At 33.6% G+C, this 25,385-nt stretch overlaps 1 protein-coding gene and 1 long non-coding RNA gene across 2 annotated transcripts; one reads left to right on the top strand and one right to left on the bottom strand.

The window, feature by feature from the left end:
- Window positions 1–7,690: 7,690 nt before the first annotated feature.
- Window positions 7,691–8,650, top strand: LOC128282610 (uncharacterized). The gene is made up of 2 exons (XR_008272940.1): window positions 7,691–7,942; window positions 8,287–8,650. It is a non-coding gene; the product is annotated as an uncharacterized LOC128282610 (long non-coding RNA).
- Window positions 8,651–13,625: 4,975 nt separating this feature from the next.
- Window positions 13,626–15,944, bottom strand: LOC108489186 (adenosylhomocysteinase). The gene is made up of 2 exons (XM_017793526.2): window positions 15,000–15,944; window positions 13,626–14,716 (listed from the first exon to the last, which is right to left on the bottom strand). The coding sequence occupies exons 1-2, from the start codon at window positions 15,708–15,710 to the stop codon at window positions 13,970–13,972; spliced, it is 1,458 nt and encodes a 485-aa protein (XP_017649015.1). The 5' UTR covers window positions 15,711–15,944; the 3' UTR covers window positions 13,626–13,969.
- Window positions 15,945–25,385: the final 9,441 nt, after the last annotated feature.

Below are 25,385 nucleotides of genomic sequence, written 5' to 3'. Positions count from 1 at the left end.
TTAAATATATAACCTTATATATTTAAATTTGTCATAGTTATACTTTTATAATAACTAAACTATAGATTATATATTTAAATTAAGTTTTACAAATAATTAATATCAATTGGTTACAAATGTTTTAATTTTTATATTTCATATAAAAAATATTAATAATGAGATATAATAAATTATTTTAATATTCTTACTAATATATCATAATATTAATTAATTTAAATTTTAGTTAAATGCATACTTTTACTTTACAATATAATGTCTAAAATAGACGTTTTATTTTTCAAAATATTTTTTGATAACAATATTAGATACAATCAGTCCTATCTATAACTGTAACACCCCAAACCCGGCCCAGACGTTATGGCCAAATTTGACGTGCCACATCGAATTTAAAAATTTGAGTTTCGTTTTAGAGTTTTTAAAAGCCATATGTTTTCTTTGAGTTAACAAAGTGTATGGAAGCTAAGCACCGTGTAGGTATCCGAGGCGGAGGAGGTGAGCCATGAAGGTCGCTAAGTACCAAGCTCTTTAATTGGATCCAATCCTAGACATGCCCACAACCATAGCCACACTTTGTTATATCGAGTTTAAATTTGTTTGAGTGGGCGTCTTTGATAAATCGATTAATCGTGGTGTTGAGATATTTTGAAAACAAGTATCATTTTGAAAACACGTCCTAAGTCTAGCCCATTTGAATAATTATTAACCAATTTTTAAAGTTATTAAAATTAAAATAATTCGAAAAGAAATAAAAGAAAAGTTAAAATTGGCCTTATTACAACCCAAAAATAAATAATAGTTAAAGGAAATTAAATGGAAACCAACACTTTATTTAAAGCCCAAGACGATCACCGTGGCCACTGAATCCCTCCGCCCAAGTCCCCACATCAAGGCTCACCGCAAGGTTAAGGAAAGGGGTGAGTTTGGAAACTCAGTGTGCAACAAGCCCCTTTCGAGCCCAAAACAATAACGGACTGTTGGGTCTAAGCCCAAATCCAATCTCAATCATGCATCGGGTCAGTAGCCCTTTTCATATTTCATATTTCATATCTTGGGTCAAGCCTTTTCATATTTCATATTCTTGGGTCAAGCCTTTATCAGAAAGCAGTATGGCCCTTAGGCCCATTTCAATGTCACATATAATTTCAATGAAAGAATGCAACCCATTTGGGAGACTACTCAACCCACCATCCGCTACTCTCCACCGTACCAACCAACACACCATGTGGGATTAACTCGACCCACCCCGCCAAACTCTCCTTTGGCGGCATAGTGCTTTATCATATAACTTGGAGGCCTAGCCTCTTTTAATAATCGGGGCCAAAGCCCTTTCAATAAGCGGGGCATAAGCCCTTTTATAATGGGGCATAAGCCCTTTTGATAATCAGGGCATAAGCCCTTTTGATAATCGGGGCATAAGCCCTTTTTCACTTCCTCCATCCATATAAAACCCAACCCAATGCATTTATGATTACCTCATGTGCATATCATACATATCATGTGCATAGCATACATTTCATGTGCATATCATACATACCATATTTATCAAAATCCCATGTATTAAAATCATACATAAACCCTAGGGGTATAATGGTCATTTTTACCTAGGGGCAAAACGGTCATTTTCGTAATTTTACCAAAAATTAGGGTTTCCATGTTCATTAACGATTACTAACAATTCATGGGTGCAAACAGTGATTCTGGCCCATTTTTAGCGAAATCGAGTTATTGGGCCTAAAACCCCTAATGGGCCCTACTTAGCTAATTTCGTCATCTAGGCCCATTTAGCCTATATTCCATAACGATTTTAACAGTCTTATCATGCCATATAACATATTTCCGTTTTCTACCAATTTTACCCAAATGGGCCGAAAGCCCAATGGGCCCCACTTTGACCCTCGAGGCCCAACTTACCAAGAATGCCAAAATCACATTCTTACTGTTTCCATCGTTCTCGATCACCGTCTCATCGATTCTAACTAACTAGTGAGCGTTAAGCTTGCTCACAAGTCCTCGAAATGCCGAATTTGGTATTTGACTTTCGGCATTTTATCGCTTTAAGCTATGAAAGGGTTCGTTACACACCGATTTGCGATATTCCTTGACGAGATCTCCTATGCGATTTCTCCTATAATCAATTGTTAAATAGATCACCGCAATAATTGAACCAAATCAAGAACTTTCCAATATTAACACTTACACATTCTACCACCATCCATAATGGCCTTAGGCACCTTACCTTTGTCGAAGTTGATGACTAGATTTAGTCACTCCGATGATCCAAGCTTTTCACACTCCTCGATCGGTAGCCTTTAATCCTCACTAGCACCAACAGACCAAATAACACCAAAAACCCTTTTAGCCTTAGTCGACGGAGGGTTTTCACTTTTCTTAAACCACAAGATACAAATGGAAAGAAGGTTCAATACTTACCAAGAGATCTACTCGTTGAAGACGTTCCAAATACCTTCCTATCCCATATCCGTTGTGAATCCAACTTAAACGTCGAGAAAATAGATCTAAATATTAACTCCGAATCACTAAAATATGGATGTTTGATTTTAGTATAATGAAAAGAGAAAATAGAAAAATAGAAAAGAGGAGATGACAAGATGATTCAAACTTTGAAGGAAATTAAAGAAGGAAGAGATGAGATAAAAGAAAAGAAAGAAAAGAAGAGTAAAAGAAGATAGGTTCGGTTATTATCAATGAAGGAAAGATGAACAAAAAGGGAATAATTCATAAAAGCCAAAATTAAAAGAATAAAATACGGTACTTAATGCTTAATAAAAATTCCTTCTAATTTCAAATTCCCTTGCTTTGCTCCATGAATTAGGCATTTGAAATTTATCCAACCTCCTAGCAGCCTTTACCCACCGTTTGACCGCTTCAGCCTGCTGCCTGGGAAGAGTTTCGGTCAAACTCTGACTCTCCTCCACGTGAGCAGCAAAAATCCAAGCCTTCCATGCGCGAGGTGAGGCTCGAACCCCAGACCTTCATCTGCCCTTGTGCCTTCGCCGATGCTGCTGGCCACTGCACCATGCTTCTCTCTACGGTCACAATAAATTATAAACCTTACCTGCTTCAGTTCTGGCCCACTTTAAAAATAAAACAAGATTCGCTCGCGTATGGAATCGAACCTGCGCCCTCTCCATATGTCCAGCACGCTGCTGCCATTGCGCCACAGGCCCTCTTTATGTTAAATTATACCCGCAACTCCTTTTAACCCTTGTTCCAGCCACGATCTGCATATCTAAAATAAAAACTCACATTTGCGCACGCAGGGAATCGAACCCCTGCTCACTACCTACTGCTTAACACGCCTAACCACTAGGCCAGATTCCTCCTTATGTCCAGTTTTAGCCCAACTTATTAATAAACCTTAATGCCCAGATCCCCTAAAGGAGCAAAAATAATAATTTTTGCTAAAGTCTTGGTTCAAATTTTTCCCACACTTTAATTACATTGTAATTTATTTAAAAATAATAATAATAACCATAATAATGAAAATTTCAAATACGATAATATATATATATTTTCCTAATAATAATTATAATTTCCATAAATCAATAAAAATAGATACAGTAAAATTTTCTAATAATATGTTAATTTAAACACTAAATTAACAACAATAATTTTATAAATATATTTGTATCTAATAATTATAATGATAATGATTTTCATAAAAATTAAAATATTAGTAATAACATAAATATTTTATCAATATATATATTTTTAAACACTAGTAATATTTAAAACTTCTCAATATTCGGGTTTTCTTCTATCCGAATCCTGCACTCAAAGCCCAACTCTTCTAGGCCCAATTTTTGGGGCGTTACAATAACAACTACTAGTTATAGCAGCATTTCATTATAATAGCCAAGTTTCTACTAGAACCATTTTGTTATATTTTATTTAAACCTTCTATAACAACTTTTCATTTATAATAGCAACGTCCATAGTTATAAAGTACATTCTTTATTAAATTAGTTTTCTATAGCTGCATATTGTCAAATATTTCAAATAAGTAAGCATATTAATTGTCATTTATTAAATGAAAGTGATCTTAATTAAAATATTATTTCGATAAAATGATTAAATTTCATGTGAAAAATCTATTAATAATATTTTATTAAATTAAAATAATATTCAATTAGTGGAATTAAAATATCAATTCACTGAACTATTAAGTCCCCAATTAAACATTCTACATGAATTTGAAATACCATAAACTTATAATTTGATTATTTGAATTTCATAACTCATGATAAATTAAATAATTTAATTTGATAAATCATATTGATTAATTGAACTTGTTAGATTTATGAACTTTTATAATTAATCATGTGAAAAATGTAAAATAAAAATATATAAAAGCAATAATGTATGCACTGTTTATCGTCTTTTAAATTTGTTGATTTAATTCCCCTCTCTCTCTGCTTTTGAACATAATTCTCACTTTCTTTATTTAATGGAAATTTATAATATAAATTCAATAGTAAGTTTACAACAAGTATCTCTCTATAAGAACATGTGGTTATAGGTTTATAATAGTCATCTCCCTCTAACAAGCAAAATATGGATAAACAAATAAGGTTGTAATAAAGAGGGTTAACTATATTATTAAACTAAACTTTTCAAAAGCACTTTTCATAAATATTTTTTTTCACAACACTTTTTAAAAGCAATGAAAAACTAGTCCGTTGTATATTTGGCATTACTTATAACTCTAAAAACATTTTGAAAAGCAATCAGAAATTAAAAAATTTGTTATTTCAGTTTTTCATCGGTATTTCACATTTTTATTATTTATCATTTTTCTTAATTTATTTATTATTGAGAAAAAAGAAAAGAAAAATCTTTTAAAAGGAATTTAAATTAGAATGCTATAAATAATATTGTAAAAAGAGGATAGGGAAAAATGGTAGCGGTTAAATTTTAAAATCTAAAATAGTGGGATATTACATAAAAAAATTTTATTGAAACTTAATTTACATATTTGATAATAGAAAAATAAAACTAGCTTTCAATCAAGGCTTCTTAGCTTCATGATTTATACTTGATTATAAGAATTGGTTGAAGTATGATAGAGGTCCCATGTTAGAAGGTGGATTTCGTTTTATCTTAATTAGCAATTGTACGTTAAGAAAAAAGTGGAAATGGCCCTTCCATTAAACATTCCACTTATATATGTTGTTAAGTGTTGATTTGATTTTTTTTCAATTTTTATATAAGTGATCTGGAGCTATCATGAGTGATTTTCCCAACTCTTGCTCTAGAAAAAGGGGAATTACTACCTACGCATACATACCTTACTCTAGCTCTAGAACTCGAAAGAGCTTGTTGGCAGGTTGGCTTCTTCTATCCTCACTGTCGAAACCATTTTTTTGAAAAAAAACTGGGAATTGACTTTGGTTTTGAAAGTGAAAATTAAAACGGGAGCCGCCACCGATCTTTATTGGGTGTGATCGGGTCACCCTTATTTTAATAAAACATTTTAATTTATTAAAACGACATTTTAGTCTACAAAATTTGAGACAACGGGTTCGGGAGTCGATTACGTACGAGGAAGGATTAGCACCCTCGTAACGCCCAAAATTGGTACCTAATTGATTAATTAATGTCTTAATATCGAAAATTAAAAAAGATTTAAAATAAATTTTGAAATACGATCCCTTTTTATGAATGTTTAAATAACTTGAAGTGGATATTAAGATTCTCTTATTTCGAATGAGTAAAATATCACATCCAACACGTAGGACACGACATTTCCAACCATCGATACCCAAAATCATCTCATGATTTTCAAAACTCATGCATTGAAATTTTAAAAAGGATATCCGTTTATTTGGTCAAATGATAAATCGAAACCCAACACGTAGGGCACGATTTCTCGAAATTTCAAAACACGAAATATTGCCTTATTTGCAAAAAAATCTTATCTCGAGGTAATAAGATATTATATCCAGTGAGTTAGGACACAACACCTCAAATCTCAGAGAGTAAGTATTTTATTTAAAACTCGTATTATGATTTAAAAGAATATGCTGTTATTTAGGTTAAACGAGAAAAATCGAAACCCAGAAGTTAGAGCACGATTTCGAATTTCCAAATACGAATATTGCTTTACTTTAGAAAGCACAATTTTATGTGTCGGGTAAAAAAATTAATGTAATTATAATTTTATGGTAAAATGAGAAAACAAATTGCAAGATCGATGTACGTAATAAAATAATAACGAAGATGATATAAATACACTAATATTAATGAATAACATAAACTTGCGGTATATAGAGACATATATGAATAAATGAATAGATATATAGTAAGATGAGAATAAAACAAAATAAAAACAAATACAATGATACATGAAATAACAAAGAAAATTCTAGTGAAAACTTAATTTTAAATTGAGGATAAGCAAATAAACATATGAATAAAGAAGCATCAAGTGAATTTATTTTTTATATTTTTTAAAATAATAATAATAATAATAACGATGATAATAAAAATAATGCAAATAAGTATTATGTAAAATATGCACACAAATTTGTAATTTAAATAAAATGATAAAATAACAATAATAGTAAAAATATAAATAAGTATTGTATGAAACAAAATAATGATACAAAGTAACAAAGAATTCAAAGTTTGAAATTATATAAAGGTATAAACAAATAAATAATAAAATGCTGAAATGGAATCAATGTATTATATATAAAAAGAAATACGTAAATGTGAGAGCAAAAAGAAAAAACTATAATAATAGTAGTAGTAGCTATGATAAAAGCAATAATAATACTAAATATAACAATAATAATGTTATCAATAAAAATAATAGTACAAAAATAAGAATAATAGCATTGATAATAAAAAATAGTTTAATATAAATAATATATATATATATATATATATATTACATATAATAAAATAAAATGTATAAAAGAGTTTAAATGAAAATTTATATATAAATATAATACAAAGTAAAATTTTAAGATAAAAATTTAAAATAAGTAATATATAGAAAGTTCAAAACAAATAACAATAAAATAATTTAAAATCATTAACATATAAAAGATATATACAAAAGTTTAATATAAATAACATATGAAATTTTAAAATTAACAATAGTAGAAATGTTTATAACAAATAATAAAGAGAATTTAACATAATTATCATATAAAACGATACTACTAGATAATATGATAGAATATTGAGATAAATAATAAATACATATATATACATAATAACTTAAAATACAAAGATGTATATAAAAATTTTAAAATGAATAATACGTATAAAAATTTAAAAGAAATAACATATGTGAAATATTTAAAGTTGACGATAATATAAAATATATGAAAAAGTGATGAATAAATGAATGATTATAAAAAGTCGACAAGTAATAAGGTGATAGTAATGAAATAAAAGAATGGAGGAACAATTAACAATTGAGTACAAAATCAACATAAATATATAAACGAATAACATATACAAACAAATAAATAAATGAATGAACCAATGAATTAAAATAAAATAAAATAAAAGGCTAATTGATTGAAATTTAAATCGAATTAAAGAAAAAAACAAAAGGGTTGAAATGAAATATGCAAAGGAAATGGAGGGTTAATTAGGAAAATACCCCCCAATCCTCAAGCATATAAAATCCTCTTTAACAGATCAATCAACCCTTCCCCTTTTTGATATTAACCCTAGCCGCTTTCATCCATTCAACCCAAAGAAGACAAATCCAAGCCGCCATGTAGCCACCGCAAACTGTGGCCGACGGAAGGTGGTCCATTCAGATTCTAACTCCGTTCAGACTTGCAATCAAGAATCTAATCTCTATGATAGCAAAGAATCAAAAAGATAGTATCACCCTCTTTATTAGATTTGGTTTCAATAGAGAAGAAACTCCGATATATATCAACGGTCTACGATTCAGGTGAGTTACTCGCTTTTATCCTTTTCTTTTCTTTTTATAAACAGTCCAAAAAATGAAAAAGAAAGAAGAACCACGCAAAAAAAAAAGTGAAATATTGGGTCAAATCGAAAAGAAGAAAAAAAGAACCGTCACCTCTTTGCTTTGAAAATTTTTGATTAATATTCTGCAACCCTTTTTTTCTTTGTATTTCAGATTTCTTTTTTGTATCCAAAAATAAAACAAAAAAAAACCCCTTTTCAAAGATGAGATTGTGACTTTTAAAGCCATTTACAAGATTATTTACTCCTATTTTTTGTCCTTTTTCTTCCTCGTTTTTACTGCTTGCGTGCGAATCTTCTTTGCAGGTGACAGATGAGTGTCAGGCGCATGGAAGGCCGGCGGTTGGTGCCCCGAATGGTGGTGGTGGCGCGCGTGATGGCTAAGGCTAAGGGGAGTGGCTGCTGAAAACTTGGTGACTAGGGTTTTTTTGGTTGCTGAAAATGTTTAGTTTGTTGGGCTAGGTGGGCTTTAGGTTTTTTATTATCTGGGTCATTTGATGTGGACTGGGCTTGCTGTTTGGGTTCTGTAATTGTTTTATTTGGTTTTGGGCCGGGCATAATTTGGGCTATACACTCACCTTGCTTCCTTTAGGCGTGGGATTACTATCTCCTTGAACACTGGTTTGCTGGTAAAATGGGGGAATTTGATTTTTTTTCAATTTTTATATAAGTGATCTGGAGTTAAATGATGAGTAGGATTAGGTAAAAGTACCTGTAACAACTTGATTTTCAATTGTGTTGGAAAATACGATTTCAGAACCTCATTTCCTTAAATCGAGCTTGTAAATATTAAATAGGAATATTTGCAAAGTTAATATAAAAATGTATTGAAATTTAGTTAAGTAATTTAGCAAAAAAAAGTGTTTAATTAAGGCTTGGGGATTAAATCGTAAAAGTTTAATCTCTATAGAGTTTTTTTTAGGAAAAGGCTTAGGGACACTTCAAATTACGGCAGATCACATAAAAGAAAATGCTTCACAATTAGAACACTAGATCTAACATGATGGACTCGTATACTTTAATGGAAGTAAAAGCTTGAGTTTGAATAGATAAGAAACGAAAAACTGGTGTGTAAGGTATACGACTTCTACAGTATGTAACATCATTCACAATAGTAGAATTCATAGCACAAGACATGGGTAAATGATATACTCTCATTGGCATTACGTGATAGATGAAAAGTAAATGTAGTCACGAGTGGTTCGCCTTTATTATATAAATGACTTAATTACTATTTGATAGTAGTTGACTTTTCATGAAAGAAGATGTAATGGTTACTATGAGATAAAATAGGATCATATTGGGAGAACGAATATTATCCCAAAGAGATTATGGATATTCTATGAGGGTAACACACTTATGGTAAGGTCATTAGACGAGCACTGATCAAGTAACTTTCCTAATGGTATGTCATTAGGGATAGCTCAGTCACAATACAATAGTGGATTGACTTTGTAATTAAATGAGTTTATAATTAATAGGCAAAAAGCTCAAGCTTAATTATAAATCATTTAAGCCCTAATTATATATGTCCAATCAGTCTTTCAGTTAGCTCATTGAAATCAAAAATGGATTGCATGATTGAATCAAATGAATATAAATGGATAGAAATGATAAAGTTAGAGAAATAAGTAACATTCAGAAATAAATGTGGTTTCTCACTAAGTATGGAAATACCTAAGAATTAATTTAAGTTTTCAAATTATTAATTAATTAATTAATTAATTGAAATTCAAAATTAAAATCAAATTAATTGGTCATTATGAAATCCGTTAAAAAGTAGAAATTTTAAATATATTTTCTCATAGATTCTTTTCTAGAAATTTTAAATATATTTTCTCATAGATTCTTTCTCGAAAAGTTTTCATAAATTTAACGAAATTAGAATTTGGTTGAGAAATTTATTTAATTGGAAAGTTAATTTATTTAATTTAATTTAACAAATAATATTTAGTTTGGGAAATAGAAAAAATATGTATTGGGTTAAATTAAATTATAAAGTGCTAGGTTAAAAGTTCAAGAAGCACATATAATTAGACCTAGAACAGAAAAGGCTCAATCCCCTCTTGGTGAAAATAAGGGGATGGCAAACCCTAGTATTTTTACCTAGGGTTGTCGTCCCTCTCCCTAAATAATAGGGAGCTAGGGTTTTCTATTAAAATAATATTATTTAGCTTCTACTAGTTCAACTAGGATTCTCTTAACTCTCACTATAAATAGATAGCTACGGTAAGGGCTTACACACACCAAAAACTTAAGAAAAGAGAGAAACAAAAAGTCTCTCAAGTTTTCAATATTACTATTTTGGTAGAAAGTAGTGGAAATTTATTTTAAGAATAAATTTTATTTTCTAAAAATAATAATTCTATAGGTTTATGTTTTGAGAGAGAGATTTACTTTCCCAGTGAAAGTAAAGGAAATATTTATGGTTCTATGTTTGATTCGAATTTGTTCGAGTCTACACTTGAAGCAGTTCGTGGTACGAGGATAACGGAGAAGGTCACTTGGTTGAAAGTGTCAAGGATCCGTCTAACTCAAAACATAAGTGCATTTCGGAAAAAGTTTATTGGTGAAAATATCACAAACCGGTTCAGTTTTCAAAATTTTATTTTTCGTTGTGCAAGAAAATAGTTTTTGAACCGGATTTTTTCCAACACTTACATATTGTCCAGATCTTACTCATTTAGCTTTCATTCAAGTTCGATTTAATTACATAAGCTAGATATGCTTCACAACCTTGATTCAAAAGCTTTTTAGCTGAACTGATGAGTTGATATGAGTAGAATCACTCGATCTTATGCCCTTGACTTCAATAATATTACTTCCAAGAATTTGGATAAGGAACTTCCTTTACAGTAGTCTAAAATCACACTAGCTCATTCCTAGAATTTTGTCAAAATCATGAAACAACTTGATTAACAAATCAATTGGGAATGTTTTATTTTGAATTTCTCATAGGCATCGTTTGCATACTTGATCAACTAAGATAGTTTGTCCCAAAGGACTAGAAACAACTATTGCAACTTTCGACATCTCAGATATCCAATTTCCCGATTTCATGAAGATAGAGTTAATATAGGAATGCGTAAAGCCAGGGTCAATTAAAGCAAGAATAAGCGCAGAATATAAAAGAAATATATTTGCTACAACATTGGTAGCATCACCTTCTTCTCGGGTTCAAACCACATAGGCTTGCACTGGGGCTCTAGCTTCAAATTGATGGACCGCAGTACTAACTCTTCTCTAACTACTCATCGCTACAGAACCACCACGACTATTTCCCCTTCCTCTAACTGCAGGAACGGATCTCTGAATGGTAGCAAGAGGATCATTATCATTCCTCGGACAATTTTGGTCAAAGTGTTCTTGAGACCTACGTCGGAAGCAAGCTCTTGTCAATTTCCAACACTCGCTTTTGTGCTTCTTCCAGCAATGTTCAAAATTTGGAATTTTTGAATCTCTTGTAGGTCCTCTAACACTGCCCACTAATACCGATGGTTGTCGATCCCGGGCTTCCTCTGATTTGACAGACCTTGAGGTTGATCTCCAGAGTTCTCAAGACTCTCTAGCTTGCTTAGGTAAATGTTGTGAACTAGAAGTTCCCACTCTCTTTCCAAAGGCTCGGAAGGGTTCGATTTTCTTATCTAGGTCCATGGCCTGCTCCACCATCTTGGCTAATTTAGTATATTCAACAACTTATGCTTGTAGACAATTTTGATATAGTTCTAATTAAACATGTGGACATTGTTGTTGGATTATATTACTATGAATCATATGATTATGGAATGTTTGTTAAATTTATGCATTTGATTATTTTTCTATTTATGCTACAAATTTTATAAATATTACTTAAATTTTAGTTTTATACTATTAATAAAATATAATTTCCAACCAATGTTGTTTATTAATTTAATTAAAACTTTGTTCTCTAGATTAGTTATGAAAAATTCTCGTTAACATTGTATTTATTTCATCGGCAACAATTTTTGTAAAATGATTTCAGAAAACTTATCAAAAAATATTTTACATGATTCTTTTAAACATTTAAAATTATCATTTTCCCCAAAAATAATACATTTTCTAGAAATCGTTTTTTTTATTTTTTACACTAAACAAACAGACCCTAACTTCAAATCTTTATTTTCTTAATTTCCCTTGTACATATTCTTTAGGAGCTTATTGTATTATCTTTCATTAATTTCATTTCTTTTTATTTAGAGCTCAAACTTGCAAACACACACCTATTAGAGGTTTATTAATTGTTTGCTCTTTCTCTTTGTATTTAAAATTTATACTTAAACCCAAACCTTAAGGTGATTTAAAGCAATTTCTAGTTTAGCATTGTAAAAGCTACATGGTTTTAATTAAGTCGCAAAAACAAAGGGAATGTTTTATCTTAACCATGTGAAAAAGAGACAAATTGTAAAGGTTATACATTTTCCTTGAAAAGTATCAATTGAAGTATGATGAATTGAGAAATCATTGGTTAAGGTATACCAAAGTAGTAGAGGTAGGCAATTGAGGCTGAACAATTATAAATGGAAGTGTCTTAATTAATCTCCCTTGTTCTTTTGTTTTAGAATGGTTTGTAAGAAATTTTTAAAATCCCAATTCACCCTCTCTTAGTATTGTCGAGCCTAACATATTTTATTTTTATATATTATGTAATTTATATCGCTTAAAACTATATATATATATATATATATATATATATATCTATATAATACAATATTATGTAAACATAAAAAATAAAATGTTAACTTGTCTAAATTTAAACTTTTAATAAAAGAAAATTTATAAAAATTAAATTAAAATTAATATATCTTTGAAACAAGCCTAAATGGAGATGGGCTAGTCATTTACAATACAGATAAGTTTTGACAAAATTTTAAATTTATATTTTAGACTAGATCAATTTAGATAAAAATAAAATATATTAATAACATACATAAACTTAACCTATGAACATTTTTAATAAACGCGTATATTAAAATTCAAACTTAAATACTGAACATTTCAAAACCTCTATTTTTGTGAAACATTGTGAAAATTGGACTGACAATACAGACGTAATATTATTATTAGATCCATAGTCAGCAAACAATTTTCTTTCATCCTCAGTTTGATTATTTATGTAATCACCTGAACATGAAATTCTCCCTTGGTTTAGAAAAATGAGGTGACGTGATTTCTTAGTTGATAACTATTTGGTTTTTAATCAATAGTCTAAAAGATGTGTTGGAAAAATTAAGATTCTAATTAGAGTGGCATGGAATAAAATGTGAAACGTGCAGCTTTCAAATCCAAAAGGATGGCCTAAGAGAGAGAGGCCTGCCTATTTATCCAAAGTTGGACACCCGAAATCAGTAGTCAATTGCCTCCTTCACGCTTGCCAACCACCCTATGCTGCCTGAATTAAGTGACCATATAATTTACCCTTTCTTATTCCATTTTCTAAGGCCACCATCGACGCCAAGTATGAAAATTAGAAAAGAATACAACCTACCCCAACCAGCAATTGCCTTTTTGTCAACAAATATCCTACTGTTTAGTTCAACGTTCTTTTTTCCTCTATGAAATTTCCTCTGCCATAATAAAGCAAATTAAATATAAAGTTGGGTGTCAATATTTGATGAAATAGAAAGTGAAAATGAAAGCAAAGTTGCATCTTTTTTTGATTAATTAATTGAAAACCAGATGCAGCAAAACTGGACTGCACCAATGGCAAAATATCATCTCCCACACAATCCCCATCACCTTATTCAAACCCCATTTGGTCTTCTTCAAGCAGAGACCTCATTTCTCTTCCACCAAAACTTACCATCCACCCCACACACAAACTCCTACCAAAATCAAAATCTAACCATCTAACCACAAATCATCAATAAATTTTAGTAAAAACAAACCATCCCGTTGTATGGTTCCTTTTTCTAGTCCAACTCTCTCCCTCTCTCTCTCTCACTCTCTCTCCCTCTCTCGTATTCTCTCCTCAGTACCTGTAGTGAGGAGGCTTGTAAGGACCCTCAATGGGGACGCTAATGTAGTCAGCTTGATCCTTGGTGAGCTTGGTGAGGTTAGCCCCAAGCTTTCCAAGGTGAAGAGCAGCCACCTTCTCATCAAGGTGCTTAGGCAAAACGTACACCTTCTTCTCGTACTTGCCTGTTGCCTTCTCCTTCCACAGCTCCAGCTGGGCGATCACCTGGTTAGTGAACGAGCATGACATGACAAAGCTAGGGTGGCCAGTAGCACAACCCAAGTTCATGAGACGTCCTTCAGCCAACACAACGATGCCGGTGTTGGTTTCAGGGAAGACCCACCTATCGGTTTGAGGCTTGATGGTAATGCGCTTGACACCAGGATAATTCTCGAGACCGAGCATGTCAATTTCATTGTCGAAGTGACCGATGTTGCAAACAATGGCATTGTTCTTCATCTTCCTCATGTGGTTAACCATGATGATGTCCTTGTTACCAGTCGTGGTGACAAAGATATCAGCCTCGGAGACAACATCCTCAAGGGTCAAAACTTGAAGTCCTTCCATGAGAGCCTGAAGGGCACAGATGGGATCAATCTCGGTGACAATGACGCGAGCACCGGCTTGCTTCAAGGCAGCAGCACAACCCTTGCCGACATCACCATAACCACAGACAACAGCGACCTTACCAGCAATCATGACATCGGTAGCTCTCATCAACCCATCGGGAAGAGAGTGACGGCATCCATACAAGTTATCGAACTGTTCAAAAAGATCAAATCATAACAACAATTAGACCAAAATACAGTAAAAGCCACAATTCAATTAATGAACAAAAAGACAATCAGCATTGCAATTAAAATCTAAACTCCACTAACAGTAAAAACAGAGCAAGCAAATATCAGATCTGAAGAAATTTTAAAAAATATGTATATTGTTATGTTATTTCTAAATCATTTTTTATCAGATCTGCTTGGAAAAAGACAATATCCTTCATATAAGAAGTTCAAAAGGTAAAGCAGCAAAAAGGTAGGGAAAAATGTACCTTGCTCTTGGTGACAGAGTCATTGACATTAATAGCAGGGAACAACAAGGTTCCATTGGCCTGCATCTGATAAAGCCTCTTAACACCGGTTGTAGTTTCCTCAGAAACACCAACTAATCTCTCCTTCATCCTTGTATACTTCTTGGGATCTGCCTTCAACCCATCTCTAATTATCGTCAAAACAATCTGAAACTCGGCATTGTCGGTGGAAGACGGATCTGGGAGCTGCCCGGTTTTCTCATAAACCTCCTCGGCTTTAACTCCTTCATGGATCAACAGAGTAGCATCGCCACCATCATCCACGATCAGATCAGGTCCACCGGTGGGACCCCAGTCAAGGGCTCTCTCGGTACACCACCAGTATTCCTGGAGGGTCTCACCTTTCCAGGCGAACACGGCTGCCGAGTCACGGGCAATGGCGGCGGCGGCATGGTCTTGGGTAGAGAAGATATTGCAAGAGCACCAACGGACTTCAGCTCCGAGGGCGGTGAGGGTTTCGATGAGGACAGCGGTCTGGATGGTCATGTGAAGAGAACCGGTGATTTTGGCTCCCTTGAAAGGTTGGGCAGGGCCGAACTCGGCTCGGCAAGCCATGAGACCGGGCATTTCGACCTCGGCCAACTCGATCTCGAGACGACCGAAGTCAGCCTGAGACATGTCCTTGACCTTGTACTCGCGGCCGGCGGCGGTTTTCTCGACGGAAAGAGCCATGGGTTAGAGAAATGAAGCGAAGAAGAACAGATCACACTCTCCCTTGGAAAAGGAACAAAAAGATAGCGATGAGAGAGTGGGAAGTGGCGAGGGATATACGGCGATGTAAGGATGTTATAAATAGGTTAGAATGGTGAAATCCGACGGTGCAGATTGGGTGGGGGCGGAGTTGGTAGATCTCCATCTTCAAACTCTCCCATAATCCGATTATTACAATTTAATCTAAATTACAATAAAATTAAGATTTTATTTAAATTTAATTATATAATTTATTTTAGTATTTAAGAATCAAATATTAAATTAAAAACTATTTTTTTATTTTTCATTGAATAAGTTATATTATTAATATAATTGCAGGTAAATTTAAATCAATCATTTTATTTTATATTTCCTAAAAGCAAAATAATCTTAAAACAAATAAGGTTGTTTTGGAAATTTTCATTTTAATGAATTATAATTTGTAACCATTGAGAAGAAATAAAGAAGCAGCATTAAAATCAACTTTTGGATAAATCCTTAATTTAATAGCTAATTTGGTTTACAACTTTAAAAATCTTAATAATTAGGTGAAATGGAATAATTATTGAATTAAATCATACAAATCTTAACTAATCAATTTTCTTTATATTAATCTTCCCACTTGAATTGTTGAATGATGATCAAACATATTCAAACACTGTTATTTATCTTCTATATTTAATATTGTATCCATAAAATTACTTTTTAATACAATCATATAAAATATTAGAAAGCGTGAGAATGCAACTCACAATGTTTAGTTCTAATCAAGATTCTATTATTTTTCTTTGGGTTATTAAACAATAATATTAAGTGAAAATATTAGAATGATTCTCATAAAATTATAAAAATTTTATTTGCAAAATAATCATCAAACTTGTATCAATTCATCTAAAAATTAAATCGAATTTTATTTATAGCCTTTTTACAAAATTTTATTTGTAACTTAATATGTTTGCACAGCTAACTTAATTTTATGTTACAAATTATAAATTAAGTTAAATATACTTTCTTGTGCTATCTTTAATATTATAATTAAAGCTTATGATCTTAATTTTATGTTATAAAATATTAAATTTATTTTTATCCTTTTCTAAAATTAAAAGTTTTTTTAAATATTATTTATATGAATATTTTTAAAGTAGGTAAAATTCTTTGAACGAAACATTTGCTTTGTCGATATATTTATCATTTTATATCTATTTTATAGTTCTTGTTTGGAATTCGTAGTTGTCTCGTTTAACAAAGTAGTCTTCGAAATTCTAAATGTATTCTCCCCTTAAGATTGTAATGTGTTTTGCGCCGCCTTGGAGTTTGCACCTTCTTAGGAGTTAGTCTGTCGTCTAGCATGTAGTGGTCTGCCTTTTTTTGGCATGATTTTAGTCTGCTGTCATAGCAAAGTTTCTTTGTTTTGGTAGGATTTAATGGAAGAGGAACTAAGTAATTTAAGTATGTTAGACAAAGAAGAGGATACTTTCCAGGTTCAGAAAGATGGATCGGCGTTGGTGGAGGATTACAATCTGTGTTTGGTCAGCAGTTATTTGATTGCAACTGTAGTGTATTTTCCCTCAATGAGAAATACTATGGCTGATGTATGGCATCCTATAAGGGGCATCTCTATCACGGATATTGGAAACAAAAGATGTTTATTTCAATTTTTCTATAAGGTGGACATGGATAGGGCTTTGGATAGATTACCATGGTTCTTTAATAACTATCTTCTGCTCCTTCACGAGATCTAGAGGGATGAGAACCCACTAATGGTTCTGCTAATTTTTGCAAAATTTGGATTCAAATTCATGATTTACCTCCAGGCCTTATGTCAGAATCTATGGCGAGGCAGTTTGGGTCTTTCCTTGGGTTTTCTGGAGTATGATGCAAAGCTAGCTATTTCAAGTATGAAAAGGTTTATGCATATTCGTGTCAGATTGGATGTTCGATTACCACTAAAGAGAAGGAAGAAGATTGCTTTGGGGGGAAATTGAGTTGGGTATGCACGTTTTCAGTATGAGAAACTTAGTTTGTTCTGCTTTATTTGCGGGAAGCTTAGGCATGATGAGAGTTTCTATACATTAAGGGTGACAATGGATTTGTTAAGAATCACTTTTGGTTGAGATATCTTGTTAAGAGCCTAACCAAAAAGAGGATCGAACGTGGTGGGCCAATGGTTGATGGAGATAGATATAAATGTGTAGACCAAAGTTTCGAAAAGGGGAAGGAATGGGTCATTAGTGGTCGGGACAAGATCTATACAAGCAATTATTCTTTTCAAAAGGTGAAGGGTTTGGTCCATCCAATTTGCAAACCTTCATAATTAATAACAATACCCACAGGAATAGTGATACAAGGGCTATGGAGTTGGAATCTGACGCTAAAGATAATCTGGTTATGGTTATTTATGGTAAGAAAAGGCAACATACAATAGGAGGGACATCCAATGTTTCTGTTAACGTTGATTTGGGGTTTTTGAAGGAAGGTCAAGGGAGACCGGCTGGCTTTGTGATGTTAGGGCAGCCGGAAGCAATGAAAATACTAAGTTGAAATGTCTATATTTTGGGGAGGACACGAACAGTAAATCGTCTTAGGAACAAGCTAAGAGATATTCGCCCCCAAAATTTTTTTCTTCTAAAGACAAAAGTTAGTGCACGAAGAATGGAGAAATTTTAGAGTAAATGTGGTTTTTTGAATAGGATTGATGTTGGTGTTGTTGGGTCTAAATGAGGGTTATCTCTGGGTTGGAGGCAAGAATATATAGTGAGTTTAAGGAGTTACGTACAATTCCATATTGATGAGGATATACACGATGGTACTACTTAGACAATTTGGCGGTTTACAAGGTTTTATGGTCACCTTGAGGAAATGATGCGTAGTGATTCTTAGAATTTGTTGAAATAGTTGGGGTAGGATTAGTCTCTTTCATGGTTGGTTATCAGTGATTTCAACAAGATTGCATACTCTTTTAAGAAAATGGGGGCCGTCTTAGATCAGAACGTAATATGAGAGCTTTTAGATCTGCTCTACAAGATTGTGATTTAAGCGATTTGTGTTTTTCTGGTCGTTGGTATACTTGGGAAAAAGGTCGACTATCGAGTAATAATATTAGGGAGAGGCTCGACAGGAGTGTAGCTACCACGACTTGGTGGGACATGTTTCTACATTATGTTATAACGTATTAGACGCATTCTTTTTTCGATCATTGCCTGGTATTATGGATATAGTAGCAACACAGAGGCCATCAAGTAATATGAGTTGCACTCAGTTCAAGTTTGATGCTAGTTGGTGCTTAGAAGAAACTTGTGAAGGGGAAATTAGACAGTTTAGGGCTTCTTCGATAGATGTAGTGCCAATTAAACTGGGGAAGTTGGGAAAGAATCTACGTAGGTGGTACAAATCAATCAAGAGTGTCAAAAATAGGCGAAAGGGTAAGTTGGAGGTGAGACTTATTGAGTTGTATGAGAATAAGCAGAATGATGATGCTCTTGTTGAAATGTTGCAAGTCTAGTTAGATCTCAAACTAGAATTAGATAAGGAAGAAATTTACTGGAAGCAAAGGGCAAGGGTAAATTGGCTTACACATAGGACAAAAACACCACATTCTTTCATAATTATGCTTCAAATTGAAAAATGAAGAATACAGTATTTGGTATTGAGAATGAACAGGGATGTTAGGTAACTTCTAAGGAGGAAATTCAGAAAATGGTAACTATATTCTTTAGGGAATTTTTTACTGCATCTAATCAAAGAGATACTTCACATATTTATGCTAATGTCGAAAGGTGTGTTTCAACGAACATGAATGAGGAGCTATTGTTACCTTTTAGGGAGAAGGAGGTTTGGGCTAATCTTAAAGACATGACACCTTTAAAAGCTTTAAGTATTGATGGTTACCCAAATTTATTTTTTCAAAGTTTTTGGCCTATTGTTGGTAAAGATATCATTGATTTCTATTTAATAATGCTAAATGGTGAGATAGGTGTTAAGAGTATCAACAAATCACATATTGTTCTCATACCTAAAGTCAGCAAGCCAAAAAATATGACCCAGTTCCGACCAATTAGTATGTGCAATTGTGTGTATAAGATCATTGCAAAAATCATTGTTTGCAGAATTAGGGGAATTCTGGAGAGTTGCATTGATAGAGCCCAAGGGACATTCATCCCTAGAAGATAAATTTCTGGCAATATACTGATTGCATATGAGGTCTTACATGTACTCAATATGAAGTGAAACGAATCAGCAGGTACATTTGCTCTCAAACTTGACATAAGCAAGGCTTATAACATAGTTGATTGAGAATTTCTATCTGGCATGATAGCAAGTATGTAATTCATGTTAATTGGATTAATTTGATCATGAGATGTATTAGATAGGTTTTGTATACTATAGGTGTTAATAGAGAGAGTAGCGAAGTGTTTAGTCCTTTTAAGGGTTTGAGGGTTTGAGACAAGGAGATCCTTTAAGCCCATATTTGTTTCTAACATGTGCAGAGGGTTTTTAAGCTATATTGAATAAGGTTAACAAAACTGGACTAATAAAAGGGGCAAGTATAGGTAGAGAAAAATTGGCAGTAAGTCACCTATTTTTTGTGAGTGACTATATCCTCTTTGGCGATGCTTCACTAGGAGGAGCAGGAAATCTTAAAGATGTGGTGACTAAATACAAAAATGCATCAGGCCAAAAGGTTAATCATGATAAGTCTTTGATCTATTTTAGTACAAATGTTGATAGTTCAGTTTGGGACCAAATAGGGGATATGCTGGGAGTTCGGGTGGCGACTAATCCAGAGAAATACTTCAGCTTGCCAATTATGGTCAGTAGAAGAAAAGGGGAAGCTTTTTATCATTATGTGGACCATTTTGGAAAGAGAGTGAAAAATTGGGGTATGCATTTTCTCTTTATGGGTGGGAAGGAGTTATTCATTAAAGCGATTCTACAAGTATTATCGGTGTATACTATGCAGTATTTTCTTTTATCTAAGTTACTCTGTAATAGATTGGAAACAATAATCAATAGATATTGGTAGAGGAATAACATCTCGGGTAAGGGTTGTTATTAGAGCACATGGCAAACACTTTGTCTTCTAAAAAGCTGTAAGGGGCTGTGGTTTTGTGATTTATTAATGTTTAATATTGCGTTGTTAGCAAAACAAGGTTGGCGTATCTTAACTGTAGAAATCAGAGTATTTTTTATACTCAATAGAACATAAATCAGAGTTTTTATATACAACCTATGACACTACTTTAGGAAACTCTAAGTTAGGAAAGATACTAAATAGGAGATATGATCCCTTAAAATAAGGGATTTTAATAAAAAATATCTACAAAATATTCCTAAAATATTTACGAATATTCCTACACTCCCCTCAAGTGGAGAATATACATTGTATAATCCCGACTTGAATAGGAATTTATTGAACACGAGTTTTGGCAAAGCCTTGGTAAGAATGTCGCAATCATCCTTCGAAGGAATGTAAGAAAGAGTGGTGTCTTTTGTTGACTTGATCAGCAATAAAATGCCTATCAATTTCAACATGCTTTGTCCGGTTATGTTGAATGGGTTCTTGGCAATCTGAATGGCGATTGATTATCACACAAAACTTCAAAGTGATCCTCCTGATTTGTGCCAAGTTCTTTTAGTAATTTAAGTAGCCAAATTCCTTCGCATATCCCCAAAGCTAGTACTCTAAATTCAACTTCAAGACTACTTCTTGAAACAACAGATTGTTTCTTACTTCTCCAAGTTGTAAGGTTACCCCAAACAAAAGTGCGGTACCCACTAGTGGATCTTCTTTCGGTGAGATCTCCACCCAACTAGAGTCTGTAAAAATCTTAATGATTCATCTTGTGTCTTCTTAAACATTAAGCCGTGTCCGGAGTTTTCTTCAAGTACTTGAGAATTCTATTTCTTCACGCCATATGCTCTTCAAGAGGATTAGTCATGTGTTGACTTATCATATTTACGGAAAAGCTATATCGGCCTTGTCAAGGATAAGTAGATTAGTTTCCCAACTAACCTTTGAAATTTCTCTCTGTCTACTAAGGACTCATCTTCTTTATTAAATCTCAAGTTTGCCTCCATTGGTGTATCAGTAGGCTTACGACCAAGAAAACCGTTTCTTTGAGTAAATCAAGTACATACTTTCTCGGTTGATCACAAGTCCTTCTTTTGATCTTGCCACCTCCATTCCTAGGAAATACCTTAGCTTTCCCAAGTCCTTGGTTTGAATTCCTGTTTAACAACTTCTTCAAATTGCTAATCTCTTCCTCATCATCTCCAGAAGAATGATGTCATCCACATACACAATTAGGATAGCTTTCTTATTTGTAGAAGTTACCTTGATGAAAAGCGTATGATCGGCAAGGGACTGCTTGTAGCCATTTTGAAGAATGACTTTAGCGAACCTCTCGAACCAAGCTCTGGGTGATTGTTTTAACCCGTATAGAGACTTGTTGAGCTTGCAAACCTTATTGCTACCTTTAATAGACTTTGAGCCAGGTGGCAATTGCATATAGACTTCTTCCTCAAGCTTGCCATTAAGAAATGCGTTTTTTACATCAAGTTGGTGTAATTTCCAATCGCAATTTACAGCCAAACTTAGGAGTACTCGAATAGTGTTAAGCTTTGCCACAGGTGCATTTCTGTGAAGTCTATCCCATATGTTTGCGTGAAACCTCTGGCCACTAGTCTAGCTTTGTATCGTTGGATACTGCCATTGGAGTTATACTTTACAAAGAAAGATCCATTTACTGTGATGACCTTTTTTCCTTGAGGAAGGTGCGTAATGGTCCAAGTAGCATTTTTCTCTAGTGCACAAATTTCCTCTTCAATGACCCTTCTCCATTTTGGATCCTTTAGAGCTTCAACTATGCTTGTGGGAACTGTTCTTTATCCAAAGTTCTTTGTAAATACTTGAAAAGACAGCATCAATGAATTATAACCGATAAATTTTTCAATAGGATGCTTGGTGCCTTGTCTAACCCCTTTTCTAATAGCAATAGGAAAGTCATCTAGAGTAGTGGACTTCTTGATTTCTTCTTCCATTTAAACAATCGGACCCAAATCTAATTCTCGGCAAGAATCAGTTGCAAAACGATCTCGAGGATATGTCTTCTTTTTCTTGTATAGACACGAAATTTGTTTGGGTGGTGGTATTTTTGAAGACTGTCGATTGGAGTAGGTGTATTTTCGGAAGAGTGTTTAAAATGGGTGTAGGTGAATTAGTCATAGGTACTACAGGAGAATCAATGGGAGCATTCACGGTGATGATCTACGGTAATGGCGAACAAGATGGCAATTTCAGAAGGTTGAGAATGAAGATTAGGAGGAGATACTGTTGTGGTGAAAATCACTCCATGTTTCCCCACAATTTCAACTGAGTGAAATAGGAATCCTGCTCATTAAATGTTATATCCATAGTGGTGAAAAATCGTTTAGAAGGAGGATGATAGCATTTATAACCCTTCTTAAGTGAAGAATACCCAACCAATACACATTTTAAAGACTTAGGATCTAACTTGGACTTATTAGGAGCAATATTTTGGATAAAAACAGTCTGAAAAAAAATTTTAAGTGGCGAATGGAGGAGATAGGCTTAAAATGAGGAAAGTCTTGTAAAAATATAGATTGAGGCGTTTGAAATTTTAAAACCTTACTAGGCATCCGGTTGATTAAATATGTGGCAGTTAATAAGGCTTCCCCCCACAAATATTTAGGAACATTAGTGGTAAATAGAAGAGAACGAGTAACTTCAAGAAGGTGCCTATTCTTTTTTTCGGCAATGCCGTTTTGCTATGGGGTTCCAACACAAGAACTAATCTGAACTATGCCTTTTTCCTTAAAAAATCACCTAAAGACCTAGCAAAAATTCACGCCATTATCGATTTAAAGAGTGGATTTTAGACCCAAATTGAGTGAGAACCATGTTATAAAATTGCACAAAACACTAGCAGTTTCAGATTTATCTTTCAAGCAAATAAGTCCAAGTTATCCTCTGTGATCATCAATAAAAGTGATAAACCACTTACAATTATCAGCATTCTTCACCCGAGAAGGGCCCCAAATATCACTATGGATCAAAGCAAAAGGAAAGAAGGCTTGTATGTAGAAGGAAAATAAGATGATTTAGTATGTTTGGCAAGAGAGCAAACTTTGCAAGAAAAGAATTAGGCCTTTTATTAATTAATAGAGCAGAAACAATTTTGCAAGGTATTGGAAACTAGGATGGCCTAAACGAAAGTGCCATAACATAACAATATCAACTTTTCCTAAAGCGGTAAATGACTTGGAGATCTCGATTTTAGGAGAGGTAGGGAGGATGTAGAGACCATTATGCAAGTGGCCTTACCAATCATCTTCTTGAGTTCGATTGCACGCAAAGTACAATCACGATCATTAAAAATTACAGAGCGGTGCAAGTCATGGACAATTTACTAATGAGTTGAGATTGCACGCCGATTTGGTACAAAGAGAACATTTTAAGTGCAATCTGTTCATTGAGAATAATAGTGCCATGTCCTCTATTTTGCACAAGGTACCATCAGCCGTTTTGACAGCTTTACCAAAGGTATGGAAAAAATTGTGAAACAATGCCTTGTTACCAGTCATATGATCCGTAGCACCAGAATCGAGGATCTAATTAGGAGTCAACTGGGAGGAGAAAAATGCAGTAGAAGAAAGGTTACCTTCTGGATCTTTTATGACCAGATTACCCTCACAAGACCCTTGAAACTTTCCAAATAGTTTTTGAAGTTCAGCAATCTGTTCTTTAGTGAAACTAGTGACAGAGGTGGCAACAAGGCTTGATTTATTATCTTGAGAGTGCTTGGACTTCCAGTCCTGAGGCTTACCATGAAGCTTCCAACACTTCTCCTTAGAGTGGCCGGGTTTTTTGCAATGATCACACCAAGGTCTTCCCGTTTGGAAGAGGGAGATGATTGATGGGTCGATGGCGAGATCTTTCGAAGTGGAAGATGGTTCATCGACAAGACATCACACACCTTCACTTTCTTCCTTCTTGACCATAGAAAGCCTCTCGAAGGGAGGGAAGAGGAGAAATAGCCGAGGACCACCCGCGAACCTCGTCCGTGTTCTTATTTAAGCCTTGGAGAAATTGAAAAAGTCTTCGTTGAGTAACAATTTGTCGATAAAGAGCAAACATCTCTTGGATCTACCCAATCATAATGTGCATACAAATCTAATTGTTGCCAAAGAGCGATAAGGGTATTGTAGTAGAGAATATGAGCATGGTTCCTTGTTTAAGAGTGGTCGCTTGATCTTCAACATGATATAATTCACAATGTTATCCGTGCTAGAGTAGGTTTCATGATTGCACTCCAAATTTCAGTGGTGTGGTGTAAAGAAGAAAGTTTCGCTTATACTGGGGTCATGGAATTAAGGAGCCAAGTCATAACGACCATTGTCACGCATCCACTTAGCAAAACCAACATCGATCACAAAGAGCTTCTTGATTTCACCAAGAACGTAGTCCAATCTTTCTCGCCAAGAGAAAAATCTTAACCGATTGGGACCATTCAAGAAAATTGTTGCTATTCAATCGATAGCGGTGATAGTCGACTGCACGAATCGATGGAGCATCGAACTAGAAAAATTTTCGGATTTGAAGTAATCTCCAAGTAGGAGAAGGAGTTTGGACATGGT

Source organism: Gossypium arboreum, chromosome 10 (assembly GCF_025698485.1).
Source record: "Gossypium arboreum isolate Shixiya-1 chromosome 10, ASM2569848v2, whole genome shotgun sequence".
Classification (NCBI taxonomy): domain Eukaryota; kingdom Viridiplantae; phylum Streptophyta; class Magnoliopsida; order Malvales; family Malvaceae; genus Gossypium; species Gossypium arboreum.
Note: the sequence above shows the minus strand (reverse complement) of the source record. Positions and strands in the feature narration are given on the sequence as shown.